The following is an 18889-nucleotide window of genomic DNA, read 5'->3' on the forward strand; positions in this document are numbered from 1 at the left end:
TATTCTATAAATGGTAAAGTATTATCCTTCATTATACTCATTAGTATAGAAACACAGCAAGAAGTTATTAGTAAGAAAGGTAACAATATTTACCCCATGGGATTATTGTAAGAATAATATGGATTTAAGTATGAAAAGTATTTCATCAACTAGAAAGTACAATTCAAGTATTAGGAAGTATTAACATCCTAATATTGGGAATACTGGAAATGGCCATTTATTGAGTACCAAATAAGTCACAGTTGCTATATATTTCATACAATCCTTGCAACACCTAGGTGGGTTATCCCTGCTATATAGGTGAGGACGGAAAGTCTGAGAGAGATGAAACACCTTACCTAAGATCACACCCAGCCAGAGTAGCAGGAACGGGATTCAAATCAGCCTTGTCTGGTTTAAAAGCTTATTGTTCTCTTTCTAAAACATAACTCTGTCTGTGTGATCTCAGTTATTATTCAAGTTAGTTCATATTCCTTAAATACATACTGGTCAGAGAGCAGAGTATAAGGCAGAGTAGGCAGTGGAGTTGGATGGAGCACAGGGTCTTGAGGTGCTGATCTGGGATTAAAAATTGGTGGTGGGTACTCCCCAAAGTAGAGAATTCAAACCCGGACAGTTAAGAACCAGTTGGCCAACTTTCCTGGGCCCCACTGGTAACTTCTGAGAGCTGAGTATAGTTTCCTAAGGACCAGAGCCAGGAAGTCCTAGCAACTCTGGGGTTTCCCATAACCAGGAGTTTGCCCCTCAGAGTGTGTGACGCAGTTGGAAATCTCTTCTCTAGGTGGAGTTCATATTCGTTCGGTGTAGGTGTTTTTCTTCATGGCTTTTAACGGTGCTGAGATTGATTAAATTCAGAAAGAGCAAGGCAGGCCAGATTCTAAAGAGCAAATCACGTTAGAAAATTGAGCAAATTTCTGTGGTGAGAACATACCCTGAGAGCTGTCCATAAAATGTCCATAAAATGGTGGCCTACTCGCAATAATTCTAGACAATCTCTTATATCCATCCACATTAAAAATGGGGCAGCAGCGTCCTTTACCTCTCGGTTCTCTCATTTTTATGCTAACATTTAGCACTTCCAGCAAATTCCATTTCTCCCATAAAAAACTTGAAGGGTTTATGTATTTTTATTTTATTTTGTTTTGTTTCATTTCATTGTATTTATTTTTTGATCAAAGGAAAATTAAATAGGTTTACTGGGGGAAAAATTTCAGGCCAGGAAAAACCTATTGCATACCAGCCATAGGAAAGTGGTAATCCAGTCTACTGTGTGTTGCATCTAATTCAGTAGATCCACACCTCTCTTTTGGAAAAGGACTTGTCTCTTGAAGGTCTGTTAGAATTCCCAGGATGCCTGTAACTTTGGGGTGTATCCAGAACATTGTTTTCACAGGCCATGCACATCCATCAGTCAAAATACGGTATGAAAAGGTCCCTCTGTTCAAAATTGATGATTTGGCTACCTCTTGCCTAATTTTTGGTGTTCTGAGTACTGAAGATTGCAGTAGGACAACAGCAGGTCAGCGATTGTCAGAAAAGGGGCTCCTGACCTGAGGAGTGAGACCTGATGGATGGCATTAAGCTCTAGGGGAGAATGCCCTTGTTTTCTAGGGCCTTCGTCCACCTTCATGCCTGTCTGACTGTTTACATGGTCCAGTTACTGTGACTTGGAGGAACCCCCATACCTCCCTCGCCAGCCCCATGGTTCATGCCACCACATACAACTCGGAGATGTGAATGCCTTGACAAACAAGCGGAGGATTCATAAAAGTGTTCAGGAAAACCTAAACTTGGTTTGTCACCTCTGTTTCATGTCTTGGCTTGCACAGCTTTTGTTTTTTCTTTTTTTAAAAACTCATTCTTGGGGCAGCACTGCTAGGTGGTAGTACCTCTTGGTATGGATGGAAGGAAGGGAGGGAGGGAGGGAGGGAGATAGATGGTCACTTCTCCTGTGTGTCCTGACTGGCAGTCAAACTCAGGATGTCCATATGCCAGGCCGATGCTCTACCATTGAGCCAAACGGCCAGGGCCCTCATAGTTTTATTGTAGTTCTCACCCTCGACTACCACCTACACACCTAATTTATTTAAAGGTGTAGAGAGCCGGGGTAAGCAGCTCAGGTAAAGTACACGAGGTGCTAGAAGCTGCAGAACAATGGCAGTGATGATTCTGCTCAAAGCCATTTCTGTCTTCCCAGCTTACCAGCCTCCTTTTAGACAAGAAAACAATTTCATTGAGTCTTTAAACAGCAAAACAGTTTCTGGATTTAACCGGCCTCCCTCGTCTCAGAGCCCTTACCGTGGGCATGACAGCACAAACCCAGTGGTCTTCCAGGCAGCCGTCTCCCGCTTCTGTCCTAGGACTCGCCGAGTTGACTGAGCGTCAACCCCCCCCTCCAGTGTTCTCAGGTTCTCCGAACAACTTGGGAAAATAGGTTTGTGTGACGTTGGCCCTTCCCTTTCTCTAAAAGGAGACAAAGAAACAAGGCTGCAAAAGTTGAAATGAAAGTTAAGAGGATGACACCTTTCTAACTTGGCGGGTCAACCTGGGTATTCGGTGCAAGCTCCCTGAATATTCATTATATGACAGCTGTTTCGGCTGCCCTGTGCATAACCCCGGGCAGAGCTGACCTTGAGGCTGGGGAAGGAAGAGAAGCCTTCGCCGCAGGACAGTGGGTGTCAGGTGGAGGTGTCACGGTTCCCGCAATAACTCATTGCAAGTCAGGTTAAGGGAATAGTGCAAGCCTGGTCGATATTTAATGAGAGATTATGTATAGAGATTATAAGGATACAGAAATTGCAAATAAATCCCTGACCTTTTCTGAGCCTTGGCTCGGTGAAAGGGCTGAACCACCTGCTTGAAGGGATTAAGGAGAGCCGCTTCCATCTGTCAGCCGGTCAGACCTTTTCTGTTATTAGTGAACTGCTCAGTGGTGATGGTGTTCTAAACCTTTTAGTGGGAACTCGATTTTCAGAGTAGTAGATCTCAATTAACTTAGATTAGGAAGCTGCTTGCCGGAGATCAGGACTAATGATCTGCTTATGTATGTATGCACTGTGGTCCCTATCACATCAGTGGTACTCAGTACGTGTTAAATAATAAAGCAGTTGTTAATCATTTGTAACCTAATCATGACATCAGCAGGAAACTCAAGCTGATGAGAATAGAAGTGAAACCTGTGTGTGTGTGTAACAGACACACAGATGGAGGGACAGATGCAGGGAAGCATGAGGCAGCAGGCAATGATTATATTATATACCAGTTCCACTTTAGAGATTTATTAGCAATGATAGTTAAATTATACTTCATGAATTTCTTGTTGGGCACAGTGGTTTGATATGAATTCTATTTCTTAACACCATTATATCTGTTTATAACTAATACTTATCACTACTATGCAACGTGGACACATTAGAACCTAACAGAGTTACCTTGAGCTCTTAAATTTAACTTTGCAATATGTAAGCTTTACATACATTTGAATAGGTACTAATAAATACTTTGTTACATATGTAATGTGTAAGGCCTGGTGTGTAACATCTGTATAAGATGGTTTAGAACAAATTGGAGAACTTTTTTTTGGATTTTGTTCTTTCTTTTCTTTTATTTTTGAGAGAGAGAGAGAGAGAAGGAGGGAGAAGCAGGAAGCATCAACTCCCATATGTGCCTTGACCAGACAAGCCCAGGGTTTTCAATCAGCAACCTCAGTGTTCTAGGTCAATGATTTATCTATCCACTGTACAACCAGGTCAGACCTGGAGAACTTCTAATATTGGGAAAAATTAAAGGATAAACCATTTATTCAGCTTTTGGGGGCACTTTTGCTTTGCCATTTTCCAAAAGAAGTAATTATAGTTAATGTAGGTTAGTGGAATTTAAGGTTTTTTGGATGTACTTGGAAGGTTCTATTGTATTATTTTCCATCATCTATTGCTTACCTAGGAAAGGATCTGGCTTCCTACCATTCCACAAGACAAGGTTCAAGGACTGGTTTGCCTCTGTGAGGTTCTGTCTAGCTCTGTCCTCACTTCTGCTACTAGTGCTGATGGCTTTATGAGCATGTGTCTTCTTGTGACTGGCCTCATCACTGTCATCTACTAGGTTATTTCCAATTTTCCAAAACTTTACTCAGTGTTCATGCAGTAAGGAAGCAAAATATTCTTTGTTCTGGACAGAAGTTCATCAATACTATGTTCACAGATCTACTCTTAAAACATCCAAGTTTAAAATCGGTCTCAGCAGCTCCCCAGAGCACTATGCAAAATAGTAGTTCTCTCCCAGACTTCTTTGACTGCAAGGATCCTCTTGAGAACCTCTCAAAAGGACAAAAAGGCTTCAACTGACCTTTGAGTCAGTTATGAAAATTTTGGAAACAAAAGTAATTTCATCTCTGACAAATACATTCTAGTATTTTATTCTCACTACTATTATAATGGAACGAAAACCCTCCCCTGCACGTGAAAGGATGCCTAAGATCCTTAGTCATCAGGGAAATGCAAATCAACCCACAATTAGATACTGCCTCACACACACAAGAATGGCTATAATAAAAAAGACAATAACAAATGTTGGCAAGGATGTGGAGAAATTGGAACTCTCATACATCGCTGGTGGGAATATAAAATAGTACAATGCTTTAGAAAGCAGTTTGGTAGTTTCTCCAAAAAAAAAAGTGAAACATAAAGTTACCACATAAGCCAGCAATTTCACTCCAGTCATATACTGAAGAGAAATGAAAGTAAGTCCACACAGGGACTTGTACACAGGTGTTCCTAGAAGCATTTATTCATAATAGCCAAAAGTGGAGGCAACAACTGATGAATGGATAAATGAAATGTGGTGTATCCAGACAATCAAATATTATTTCATCATGAAAGAATGAAGTATTGATGTCATAACAGAAATGACACTTGAAAACATTATACTAAATGAAAGAAGCGAGACACAAAAGACTGTATTTAGTATGCGTCCAGTGACATAAACTGTCCAGAATAGGAGATCTACAGAGACACCAGTAGATTGTGCTTTCTCAGGGCAGGCGTATGGGGGAAGTAGGCAGTGAGTGCTAATGTGTATGACGTCTGTGTGGGGGTAATGAAAATGTCATAGAATTAGATAGTAGTGATTGATTCATAACTTTTTAAATAGATTAGAAATTGTAAGCTTTAAATGGGCAAACTCTGTGATATGTGAATTATATCTCAATAAAGCTATTATTTAAAAAATCTTTCTTTAGATTACAATAGGTATTTGGCCAGTGTATTATAATTTATTATTGAGTTTGGGAAATATCTGTGGCATGAGTTGAGTTTCATTTGGAGCAATATTTTTTTTTAAGTGAGTGTAGGGAACGTAGACTGCTGTGTGCACCCTGACCGAGATCCACCCTAGCAGCTCCCATCTGGGGCTGCTTGCAACCGAGCTATTTTTAGTGCCTGAGGCAGAGGCTCAGAGGTTCGAAGTAGCCATCCTCAGTGCCTAGGGCAGATATGCTGGAACCAATTGAGCCATGGCTGAGGAAGAAGGAGAGAGAGAGAGAGAGATGGGGGCTAAGGAGGGGGAGTAGAAGCAGATGGTCGCCTCTTCTGTGTGCCTTGACCAGGAATCAAACCTGGGACTTCTATATGCCAGGTTGATGCTCTACTGCTGAGCCATTTGGCCAGGGCCTGGAACAGTAATTTGGTCTGACTTATAGCTTCCAGTCAGAAAGTTCAATATAACACAATTTGCAAAGTAAATACTTGAGTCATACTGGCAAAAGCAAAGGATCGGGTTAGTAGGCTCCTTAGAGTTGTAAGGGAATAAAAGCAATGGTTTTGTATAGCAGTTGGTCTCCAGAGAGAAAACCAGTGCTTTCCTCCTTCTATGGTACTTTACTTACTATCCTAGAGCCCAAGTGTGTTTATAATAAGTACCACTAAGCACTAAGTATACATGTAAGAACAAGAGCTTTTATTTCCCTTTGGGAAGAGAAGTTTTGGGAAATTAGCATTTCTTTCTAGTTTGATTTAGGGAATTCTTAGTGATTTTTTTAAAAAGAATTTTTATCTTCATTGGATCTAAGTTTACTCATAGACATTAAAAATTGGAGAAGGATTTCATTTGGATTAGATCCAAGATAAGTTGAAGTTCAGCTCAGTTCTCATATTGTACACATTTATTTCTTGCCCTGGGATGGTAACAAATCATTTATAAATACTCACCTTCCTACTTCCTATATTTCCTTCTCTACTCTGAACATTTGTTTGTAGAATATTTTGTCCTGATGTCCTAAGGAGTTCATAGGTGAACCGACTCTTTAAGATTATCACACATATCTTGTTACTGGGTAACCAGAGCGTGGAGATGAATCTTGGTGGGTTTGCAGTTCCAGTGCCAAGGTAGAAGTTAGTTCTGTGCTGTGGAAAAGGTGCTGTTATTGATTTTTTTTTCTTTTCCTGAGTGCCAGTGGGTTTTGGAGCAGATAGAATGCTATCACTACCTGCTGAGGAACCACACAGAATTTGACTCTACTTACTGCCTAGTTTTTCTTCCTTGGGTAGCTTCTCTATTTTTGGCTTTTATAATTTTCCTCTGGGTCTTTTTTCCCCTTACTAACCTGAGCAGGATTTTTCTTCACTCTTTATCTGAGGGTCACCTTTAAGGCAATTAGGTCATATGGGTTCTGGAGTGTGTCTCCCACATATTATTAGACCTGCAACTTTATTCACAGTATCTAGCTTTGCCAAATCTCAGTTTCTTCACCTGTAATACGGGACTAATGATAGTATCAGCCCAGAGGACTTGCTAGAAAAAAATGAGATAATCTGTTCCCAGCACTTAATCCAACATTTTTTGAGCACTTAATTGATGCATTTTGAAGGAGACCAACAAGCAGTTAGCCCTTCAGCTCCTGATATTAAACAAAGAGTTTAAAGGATGCCTAGTGGCCCTGGCCGGTTGGCTCAGTGGTAGAACGTCGGCCTGGCGTGCGATTCCCGGCCAGGGCACACAGGAGAAGTGCCCATCTGCTTCTCCACCCCTCCCCCTCTCCTTCCTCTCTGTCTCTCTCTTCCCCTCCCGCAGCAAGGCTCCATTGGAGTAAGGATGGCCCAGGCGCTGGGGATGGCTCCTTGGCCTCTGCCCCAGGCGCTAGAGTGGCTCTGGTCGCGACAGAGCGAGCCCCAGAGGGGCAGAGCATCGCCCCCTGGTGGGCAGAGCGTCACCCCTTGGTGGGCGTGCCGGGTGGATCCCGGTCGGGGGCATGTGGGAGTCTGACTGTCTCTCCCCGTTTCCAGCTTCAGAAAAATACAAAAAGAAAAAATAAAGGATGCCTAGTTATTCCTTTGGTAAGGTGCTCATCACTGCCTGCTGCAGTTTCTTCAGCTGTACTTTGAGGATAATCTTGCAGAATTACCATGAGAATTAAATGATATAATAGACACAAAACACTTAGAACTGTATGCCATATGTGGTAAGCTCTCAGTGAATACCAGCTATTTACTTTTAATCATTCCTGTAGTTTGGGAAAAATGAAAAGGATACGCATGGGACGGAGTCATCCTGGGTAGGTCATGCCTTGTCCCAAGGTTGGTTTGCACGGCCAGCAACTTGACTCTCTTCTCTTCCTCTTTCAGCTGCACAGTTGGACAGCATTGGCTTCAGCATAATCAGGAAGTGCATCCACGCCGTGGAAACCAGAGGTAAAATAGTTCAGCAGATGGCATATTTCTCAGTGAAGGCCACACTCCTGGGGAGGCATCTGGGGAGACCTGCTACCTGCTGTTTCCCAATTTTAAGTGACTCATTAGCTCCGAGTGCCATTGCTAGTGTGTTTCCATGGGTCATGTTGCTCTGAAGCAAGGGCTCTCGGCCGATTTGGTGTCAGTGACATCTTTGGCTGATCTGATGAAAGTTTTTTTTGTTTGTTTGTTTGTTTTTTGCATTTTTCTGAAGTTGGAAACAGGGAGAGACAGTCAGACTCCCGCATGCGCCTGACCGGGATCCACCCGGCACACCCACCATGGGGCGACGCTCTGCCCACCAGGGGGCGATGCTCTGCCCATCCTGGGCATCACCATGTTGTGACCAGAGCCACTCTAGCACCTGAGGCAGAGGCCACAGAGCCATCCCCAGCGCCCGGGCCATCTTTGCTCCAATGGAGCCTTGGCTGCGGGAGGGGAAGAGAGAGACAGAGAGGAAGGCGCGGCGGAGGGGTGGGGAAGGCGCGGCGGAGGGGTGGAGAAGCAAACGGGCGCTTCTCCTGTGTGCCCTGGCCGGGAATCGAACCCGGGTCCTCCGCACGCTAGGCCGACGCTCTACCGCTGAACCAACCGGCCAGGGCTGATGAAAGTTTAAAATGCATACATATCAAATACCTGGGGAGATCAGTGACTGAAGTTCAATTATTAAAATATTAAGATTAATAATATGTTACAATATAATAATATGTGTTTCTTTGTTAACACTTTAAATAACAAGTTATAGTGATGGGGTGATAACTAGCTTAATTCAGAAATAGTGACATTTCAAGATGTCTGTAACAATTGAAATATGAAAACATCTGTGACTTCTGATCAAGCTGTAGATACTGCTAATTTACTGTGATTTGTTGCTTATATCATAGTGGGAGGGAAATGCTTAATTTTCAGTTATGAGTTAGAATAAAGATGTAATTTTGTTCCTAAGTGCACAGACACCCTGAATTCTCTAGTGGAGCTGTTATGGTCCATGGACCCCAGGTTAGGTAAGAACTTGCTCTGAGGAGCTTGTTGCTGGGACTGTCCAGGTAGGAAGACTGGTCAGCACCCTGGTTTCCTGCAGTGGCACTATGGGCAGACCCTGCCTATCACACATTGACCTTTCCTGGGTCCATAGGAGCAGCACTTTGAGAGCAGGAAAGTGGTTTCAACCCAGTGGTCTCCATTCCCTCCTTCGAGGCTGCCATGAAGCCAGTTCCTCTGCAGTGACAGTTTGGAGCTTTGAGTACACTGGTCTGTTGTGACCATTAGGAAAGCCAATAACTATTTCCTCTTGGTTTGATTTGAACCATTGCCAAAATGTGAACCTCATTTATTCTACAGCCCCTCAACCCACTAGCCCTTTTTATTTGTTTGGAAGAAGTTCTGTCTTTTAAAGCAGTACCCATAACTCTTACCAGCTGAGAAATATAGATGTCTATAAAGGGTATAAAGCAGTGGTTCTCAAACTTTTGAAGTCGGGCACACTTAAAATCCTACAAATAATTGTAGGCGCACTATATACAAATTTCTGAGAAATGTATGTTATAATAATAAAGTCAATATTAAAGAAAAAAATATAAAGTTTCAAGCATGCTTTTATGGTAATTAAACAAAATACGACAAAATTAAATTTATTCTGACATTAAAAAACATTTTTGTTACATTTTTTGAGTTACGCTTTTTAGAATTCGTAAAAAAAGGGGTTAAAGACTAAAAAAATGACAAAAAAAGTTATCTTTATATACATACATTCTTCGTAAGATTTAGTAAATTCTGCAGGTCCCGGCACAAATGTGTTTAGTTTTTTCATTCTTGTGTTTATGAGAAACATGAGCCTGATGTGTCTTAGCAATTTCTTCAATGTTTGGGCATATAAATGAAAGGCAAACTCTCATTTCCTCCTCAATACATTGAAGAATTCCTCTCTTTTTACTCTTAATTGTGTTGAGTGCAGAAAACCCCCACCATACATATCATCTGAACTTTACACTAAACAAAAGATAGAAGAAACTTGCCTCCAGTCTTTCCAGGGAACATGGGGGGTAGTGTAAACAATCCAGCACCACAGCTTAACAGTCTTTTGCAACCTAATCAGGCAAGTGAGGTGGGGTGTTGGGGAGACTGTCAGCTTACAGCCAATTCCCCACATCTCTTTCCCCCAAAAATCTAAACTCCAAAAACCCTGTTGGTTGGTTTTTTGGTCCCCAACAGGCACATATTTCTCTGGAATACCATAGGGCGCACATGGAAATCTTCTAGGACGCACCAGTGTGCCCTGGCGCACACTTTGAGAACCACTGATATAAAGCATTGAGTAGAGGAGGAGAAATAAATTAACCTGATAAGCCTCTCCTATGTGTACAGTCAGATAGTCTTCTTCTCAGTGTAGTTATTTTAATGTGTACCAACATTTTCAACCCTTTGAGTAGTATGAACGTTCATGTACATCAGTGGTAGTCAACCTGGTCCCTACCACCCACTAGTGGGCGTTCCAGCTTTCATGGTGGGTGGTAGCGGAGCAACCAAAGTATACATATAAAGATAGATTTAACGCCTGACCAGGCGGTGGCGCAGTGGATAGAGCGTCGGACTGGGATGCAGAGGACCCAGGTTCGAGACCCCGAGGTCGCCAGCTTGAACACGGGCTCATCTGGTTTGAGCAAAAGCCCACCAGCTTGAACCCAAGGTTGCTGGCTCCAGCAGGGGGTTACTCGGTCTGCTGAAGGCCCGCGGTCAAGGCACATATGAGAAAGCAATCAATGAACAACTAAGGTGTTGCATCGTGCAATGAAAAACTAATGATTGATGCTTCTCATCTCTCTCTGTCCCTGTCTATCCCTCTCTCTGACTCTCTGTCTCTGTAAAAAAATAAATAAATAAATTAAAAAAAAAAAAAGATAGATTTAACTATAATAAGTTGTTTTATAAAGATTTATTCTGCCAAACTTAGTGAAAATTTGATATAAAGTACTTGGTAAGTAACTATTATTATATGTTTTAATTTGCTGTAGCTCTGCTTTATAAATTTTATAAAATAAAGTTACTTCCCTACTTTATAAACCACCATTACTGTGGAACCGGTGGGTGGTTAGAAAATTTTACTACCAACAGAGATACGAAAGTTGGCGGTAGGTATAAAATGGTTGACTACCCCTGATGTACATCCTCACTCAAAGGGTTAACAAAACACTCACTACTCTAACGGTTAAATATTTCATCATTTCTACTATACCTTCCTTCAATAAAGAATTAAGAGTTTGCAAAGATAATATAAAATATACCCAGAGAATATAATGTAGAAGTAGGTGATATTTTGGGGAAGGGACCTTGAGGAAATAAGGACATGGGCCAGGCTGAGTTGTAAGGATTTTTATAGAAGGGTATTTTTAAGGTGAAAAAATCAGAGACTGACCAAATGTCTTAAGAAATTGGTTAAGTCAACAGTGGTACATCTATGCAGTAAAAAAACTCTGAGTCACGAAAATGCAGTGGAAATACGTTGACACCCAAGGTTGTCCTTATAGATAGTAAGTGAACAATGCAGGTTACAAAGCAGCCTGCTGAGGACGAACCCAGAACCCATCCCGGGGGGTGGTGGGAGAAGGGGCGTCCTGCACAGGTGTCACTGTGTTGTCAGGGGCTTTCTGCTGTTGCTACCATCTTCCTTTGATTTATCTATTTTCCATAACTGAAGTTTCTCAATTTTTGAAAGTTGATATAACTAAGGTGATTTTTCAACAGACAGTTTGAAATGCTTTTCATTTTAAAATTTAAAAAATGAGACATCTCTTATATCTCATAAAAGTGGAGCCAAAAGTGAGTTCAAAACAGAACTCCTCTCTCCTCTGCTCCCCAGGCAACTTCACACGCTTGCCTGAGGTGGGCCACCTGTCTGTCACTCAGTTTACAGCAGCCACAACAAAGAGAGAAACCTCATCATTTCAAACCCTTCACAGAGTCTGCGTGATAAATGCAAACCAGTAGCTCAGGAGGATGACTTTTTCTGATGTAAAGCCAGGAAATAGACGTGATAAGTAGTGAGGGAGAGGGTCACCCGCTTCTGCCTCTGAAGATGATTTAACTTCCACCAAAGTTTTCATTTAGCATAAAGAAGACATAAGGACAGTGTGAGTTAAATGTCGTTTTTACATACCTACATGAAAGAAGTGACTGTTTTCCTGCTGCAGTGCATGTATGTACACATACACACATATCTGTGTGACCAGAGGTGACCAGACTTCCCACGCTCTCTGGGGTTCATGAATAATTGTCCGGGGTTGTGTCAAGTTCCAGGAAAGCACAAGGACAAAAGAAAGAGATAACACATCAGAAAGGACAAGCCCATCAAGCCACCATATTACTAAATAGTGGTTCTGCTACTGAGTAACTTGGGGCCCATCCCTTAGTTTTTGACCAGGCTCTCCTAATCCGTAAACTGTGCAGGACAATGACATGCTTTTATAGGTCTGTTTTAGCTGGAAAGGGCCCTCATTCCAGACCACTAGCTTTTATTCCTGAGTTTCATTTGTGTAAAGGTCCTGTAGAAGACACTGCAGAACCAGCCTTTCCCCAGGTTGCTTCAAGGAATTTTTGCTTTGGCTTTCTAGTAGTGGCTCTGACAGAATACAACTCCCTGTTTTAGTCATTCTGTGATATATCACATACTGATCTGGGTGCTGGGGAAATAGTGGTGAGGGAGACAGAATCACTGTACTGTGCGTTTCCACTGCAGTTGCAGGAGAAAGATAAGAAACCAAGTAAGAAAGGTAATTTTAGATATTTATTAAATGCTATGAAGAAAACAGGCCAGGTACTGGCCAGTAATGTTGGTTCAGTCTAATGGGACGCATCAGATTGATGAGGTTGCATGTAAGCTGAGACTGGAGTATGAAAAAGTCCCGGAAAGGAGGGTTCCCGGTAGAGGAAATCCGGTGCAAAGGCTGTGATTGGGGGCCTGAGCTTAGAGCAGTAGGAAGGCTGGTGTGGCTGGAGCAGAGCGGAGTGGTTGATGGTATGGTCAGAGGTAGCCTGTGCTCAGCTGTGTGGGGCCTTGTAGGCACAGTAGGGTTTGATTGTGATCTAAATGCACTGGGAAGCCACTGGAAAGTTTTAACAAGAGCTGGTTTGAACTGATGTACACTTTGAGAAGTTCCCTTTGGCTAGTGGTGGGAAAATGGGCATCAGGGGAATAAGCTAGGAAGCAGGACACCAGTGAGTCAAGAAGTGTCTAATATGACAGGCCTAGGACTAACAGGAGAAAAGTCATTTTATATCACTTGGTCTGAATTGTCCCCTTTTATAAATGGTACAGTGGCGATCTCATCTTTGTACTTGAATGAACAAAGTGCTGAGGTGGCTTAGTTTTGGGTCCTTTGGGTGCTTGAAGACAAGCACCTTCTGGTCTAACTGTACATTTCCTTGAGTTGAATGGAGGTGGTTCTTCTTTTTCTTTATAACAAATATTTGTATTACAATGAATGGATTTTCTAATATCTCAGTCTTGGCCAACATTCTCCAAAATTAAAAATGTTCTTACACTTCAGTATTTTTATTCTATATGTGAAAATAAATTGTGAAGTATTTATCCTTTTCTGTAGTGTGAATTTTTTTTGTTATGTCATTTTTGGCTTTTTAAATGGAAAAACCAACTGGTTAACTATCACCTGTTAAAAGTATGTATTTTGCATCTTCCCAAACTCTTCAGATGCTGCCTTTGGCCAGGGAAGAGGGGGGGTTTCTTTCCCTTGACGACTGGACTCGCAGGAGGGCTGAAGTGAGCAGCAGCCCGGACACCCCGGGCCGCTGTGCCCCTCACGCTGCTCCACTAAGAGCAGGGCCGAGAGCCAGGGCCCCTCATTAGCGTGGCTTTCAGAAGGACGGAGGAAAGGAACAGTGCCTCTGGCTGGGTTGGCTTGGCTTGTGTTTTGCCATACCTCTAATTAAATCACCACTGTTTTTTTTTTTTCTCTCAGGGATCAATGAGCAGGGGCTCTACCGGATCGTGGGGGTCAATTCCAGAGTGCAGAAGTTGCTGAGTATCCTGATGGGTGAGTGCAGCGCTGGCCCTGTCAGACAGGCCCCGGGGCATGGAGAGGGCGCCTCTGAAAAGACACGAGGCCCGTAAATACGGACCACCATAGGGGAGGAATCAGGCTGTTCCAAGAGGTAACTCCCAGAAATAAGCTGCCTCACTTACCGTTGTCATGACTGCAGGAGTTACTGGGAGGGGTACTGAGTGGGACTGGACAAAACAGAAAATGGCAGGTCCAAGGGACCACACCCTTGCTGTTGGTAGATGTGGCCCCTGCCAGTCCCAGTGCGCTAGGTTGCTCGTGTGACCACCACACCCTACTCTGTCTTCAATAGCTCCTGTCTCCCCCTGTCCTCTTTGGAGAAGGCATTTAGTGAGGCACACCCCAGTGCCTGAGGAAGGGTATCCTTCTGTCCTACAAAGGACCTCAGGTCTCCTGTTCTCTGTTAAACAGAAGGTATCATGTGACTCCCAGATAAAATGTATATAAGCAGATAATTTTTCTGATTCCCTTTGCTTCTGGATTTCAGCCTCGTCTCATTTGAGCAGCAGAACCTACCTTGCAGCTGGCTGACATAAATATAAAGCTGCTGTCTCTGAATGTGCAATGTTCGAATCAAAAGCCCAGGAGCCACTGAGCCAAATTTGCCTAGGCTGCAGATTTCCTGTATTTTTAGATACGAATGCAGCCAGCCTCAGTGAGTCACATGGAGCTAAGTGGCAAACAGATCAGATTTCACAGATCAGTGGCTGTTATCCATCCCCACAGAAGCCCAGCCGTGCGCTTGCAGAGACAGACTATTGCTCAGGGTCCCTGCTCAGTGTTCTGGGCAGGGGCACTTCTCTTTTAGTGTTTGTTGTTTCTTTTGCCATTTCAGTTTCTGAAAACAGCTTTCATGTATAAAGAAGTCTCTTCTCTCACATTGATGAGAACAGCTCTCTGCCTCCTTTTGAGAGAGCTCCTTGCTTCTGCTGTATTGGTAGTCCCAGTGAAATCTTTTGATTGAAACATTATTTTTAAGGTGCCCCTTGGGAATTGTCTTTGGCTCAGAATTGGTCTATGGTTAGTTTTTTAAAAAATAAGTTTTTGTTTTGAGATAATTATAGATTCATTTGCAGTTGTAAGAAGTAACATAGAGAACTTCTGTGTACCTTTACCCACTTCCCGACCAGGATTTTGACAGAGTTGAGATGTAGAACAGTTCCAGCTCCACAGGGGCTCTTGAGACGCCCTTTCATGGCTACACCCGTCGCCCACCCCCATTCTTACCATTCTTAACTCCTGGCAACCACTGATCTCTCCCTTTCTGTAGTTTTATCATGTCAAGATTATTATATAAATGCAATTATATAATATATAATCTTTTGGGATTGGCTTTTTTTCAATCAGCATAGTTCCCTTCAGATTTATTTCAGTAGTGTTTTGTTTTGTTTTGTTTTTTAAATTGCTGAATACTAGTTTATTATATAGCTACACCACAGTTTAACCATTCACTTGATGAAGAACATCTAAGTTGTTTCCAGTTTGGGGAAATTACAAATAAAGTTGCTTTAAACATTTGTGTACGGTTTTTTTTATATGAACATTATTTTATTTCAGTGGGATAAATACCCAAGAATATAGTTGCTGGGTTGTATAGTGATACAGTTAATTTTTGAAAAAATCTAATGTAAGGAAGAATTAAGAGTCTACCAGGCCCTGGCCGTTTGGCTCAGTGGTAGAGCATCGGCCTGGCATGCGGAAGTCCCAGGTTCGATTCCCGGCCAGGGCACACAGGAGAAACGCCCATCTGCTTCTCCACCCCTCCCCCTCTCCTTCCTCTCTGTCTCTCTCTTCCCCTCCCGCAGCCAAGGCTCCATTGGAGCAAAGATGGCCCGGGCGCTGGGGATGGCTCTATGGCCTTTGCCTCAGGCGCTAGAGTGGCTCTGGTCGCAACAGAGCGATGCCCCAGATGGGCAGAGCATCGCCCCCTGGTGGGCGTGCCAGGTGGATCCCGGTCGGGCGCATGCGGGAGTCTGACGTCTGACTGCCTCTCCGTTTCCAGCTTCAGAAAAATACCAAAAAAAAAAAAAAGAGTCTACCAGATACCAGCCCTCAGACTTTCATTTCTGATCAGAGCTGCGCACATTTGTGGACGTCTGCTCTGAAGCAGATTGGGAGGTGCTAGAAATGAAAGTATAGAACCACTCCTTGTCTGCAAGGCGTCCAGTGGGAGCGAGATATGCAGGCATACAAAAGCTGTAATATGATCCTGGTGCCTAATATATATGAGCTGGATCTGGAAGATTGAGTTATGAAGGAGAGAATAGAAGAATAATTAAGATTCAAGAAGTATGAGTAGTACATGGGGGCAAAATCATGTCTGTGGTGACTAGAGCAGGCAGTATTGATTTTATTATTTTAAATTTGGAAGTACTGAAAGCTGGGACAGGAGAGTTAAAGCTGAAAAACTGAAATGACCCCTTTTGCTGAAGAATTTGCATATTGTGCTAAGGAATTGCGTGTTTTTCTTTGTAGAAAGTAAGACACTATTAAAAGTTTCTAAGTAATGGCATGTGTGTTAGGACTGTTACATACAAAAGTGTCAAAAAGGCAATTCAGGATAGTTTAAAGCAGCAGTTCTCAACCTGTGGGTCGCGACCCCTGTGTTTTGGTCGTTCGACCCCCACCAGGGTCGCGACCCACAGGTTGAGAACCGCTGGTTTAAAGGAATAATAAAAGGTACTTATTTGCTCACATAACTGTTAAGTCCAAGATGGTGGAAAGGTCTGGTGGCTCCGGTGACATCTTTGCATTTGTGGGAGCCTTTCCCACTCATTTCTCTGGCTTTTCGTTACCCGTGACCTCTGTTTGTCTTGGTGTTGGCTGGATTCTTCATTGGAACATCCCAGATAGTCCAGTCTCAGTGGTCCTTTTGCTTGCAACACTGATAAAAGAGTGTCTTTCTTTCAGTTTTGGCAGAAGGTCCCAGGGTGGACTTTGATTGATCGGTCCAGGGCCATTCACAGGATTCATTTCACAATCGCAGGCCAATCACATGACATAAGCAGATGGATCGAAGGCCAGATCCTGTGCCAGACTCTGGTGATCCTGAGCTACCTCTGTGAGGGTGGCAGAGGGGGAGGGTGGGGAGGGGTTAGTCCACAGAACCTTGTGGCCTGAGCAGGATTATTAACAGAATGATGAGGAATGCTTTCCCCGAAGTGGCTGCAGGGTGATAACAAAAGCATGTTCGGCCCTGGTGTTAACTCCATCTGATGCTAGCTGGAGGAGGAAACACTGTGGCAATGTGGAGCATGTATTTGACCATGAAAATACATGGAGGAAGAAGACAGTTGCAAAAAACTAGGCAGAGCATGCCCTATCAAGGGCTGAACCAAATAGCTGCTTTGAGGTCAGGGGAAAAAAGGACAGGCTCAAAATGATTGGAGAGAGAGAATCAACAGGATTTTGTAGCCAGCTGGATACAGGGGAGCAGAAGGGGCTGAGAGAATTCAAAGACGGTAGATTTTTCTGTAAGACGACACTAATGAAAAGAAATACATCTTATATGGGCTTGCTAAAAGAGAGGCACCTTAGCTCAGTTGTACTAAGCAGAGAGATGAACAGGTCTTGTTTCTATCACTTCTCTTTGTGGCCCTTGAACGAGCTATTTGTCCTGTTTTCTTCCTCAGTTTTCCTAGGGACAGACAAAATGATCATGAACATCTGAGAAATGTCATGAAAAACTAATAACTAGCAGCTGAAAGTCACAAGGCCAGTTGTCTCTGCCAGGAGGACACTGCAGATAGACCAGAATCCAAACTGAGTTTCAACCAGAGCTGAGAAATGAAACAGCGCAAGACCTAATCCAGAGTGGAGTACAAAAACAATACTGAGTGTGAACTGGAATTGAAAAATAAATTTAAAAACAAGTGGAAAATGGTGTCTGTGATTCTCACTACCAGTTACATTAAACAGTGTGGAGTTTGGAATTTGAGGAGTCGCCCATTAGGCCAGGGAGACTCCAGACCTGAAGGCAGACCCGTCTCCCTTCCCTTTTGTGTACATGCTCTCATCTTCACCAGCTTTTGGCACTGGTACTAGAGTGGGTTAGCCAAGAGTAGAAAATAAATATGGCTCCTAGACTCACAAACCTGTCCCTGCAATGGCTGGCCAACTGTGAACCATTCACTCACTATTCCTTTATTCTATATTCATTGGATGCCCTGTTACATGCCAGGCACAGTGTAAGATTTGGAATATTTGTCAGAGCCTCTCAAAAGTAGAATAGTGTCTTTTCTTTAAATTTAAAATATGGGTTAAAATTAAGTAAAACCAACGACTTCCTCTGATCACTTTCAGTTTACTGTGTGTATGCCTAAGAGATTGGGGGACTTTAGAAGGAAGATAGGAGCTGGTGCTTTGAGAACATCTTTTTACTGAGTAGGATTCCTTAAGAAAGCTTGCTGGAATTTCTCATAGCAATGCAGTCAAGCCTCATGCTGGTGTCATAACGAACTACTCTTGACCCCTTTACACTAGTAAGGGATCATTTGTCTTTGAAGGATGAAAAGGACTCGGAAAGGCTTGAAGATTCCTAGAAATAGAGTGACTTCCATGTATGTACTGGAAGAACATGGTATTTTTTCCCCCCGAATGTTAAGTGAAGATAAATCTTTCCAAATTTTAGCTTAACATTTAAAAAATATAAATCAGCTGTATGCTTGTTCAGTACATGCATGTCTCTCTTCCTGTATATATTTTAAGATTTAAAAAATTGATTTAGAGAGAGGAAGGGAGAGAGAGACAGAGTAACATTGATTTGTTGTTCCACTTATGTATGCAATCCCCAGCTGATTCTTGTATGTGCCCTGACTGGGGATCAATATATTGGGATGATGGCTCTAACCAACTGAGCTACCTGGGCAGGGCCAGCTTCCAGAACATATTTTAAATAACTTTTTTTTTTTAATTAAAGATTATAAGTGGTCATAGTAGAAAAATTGGAGACATACAGAGAGAAGTCCAAGAAGAAACTAACAGTCTTGCAGACCAGAGATAACCTTTATTGACCATTTTATCATACCACGATCACCTTTTAAATACAATATCATACAATATAACATTAAAAATGTTTTCAAAATTGGAATGACA

General features: G+C 42.6%; 1 protein-coding gene across 1 annotated transcript in view; it reads left to right on the forward strand.

Annotated features, from left to right (window-relative positions):
- The window catches only part of ARHGAP26 (Rho GTPase activating protein 26), a 462432-nt gene that overhangs the window by 247179 nt on the left and 196364 nt on the right, over positions 1 to 18889 (forward strand). The window contains 2 exon segments of the mRNA XM_066344335.1: positions 7617 to 7682; positions 13694 to 13768. Coding sequence (XP_066200432.1) covers positions 7617 to 7682; positions 13694 to 13768 — 141 coding nt within the window.

This window comes from Saccopteryx leptura, chromosome 6 (genome assembly GCF_036850995.1).
Source record: "Saccopteryx leptura isolate mSacLep1 chromosome 6, mSacLep1_pri_phased_curated, whole genome shotgun sequence".
NCBI lineage: Eukaryota > Metazoa > Chordata > Mammalia > Chiroptera > Emballonuridae > Saccopteryx > Saccopteryx leptura.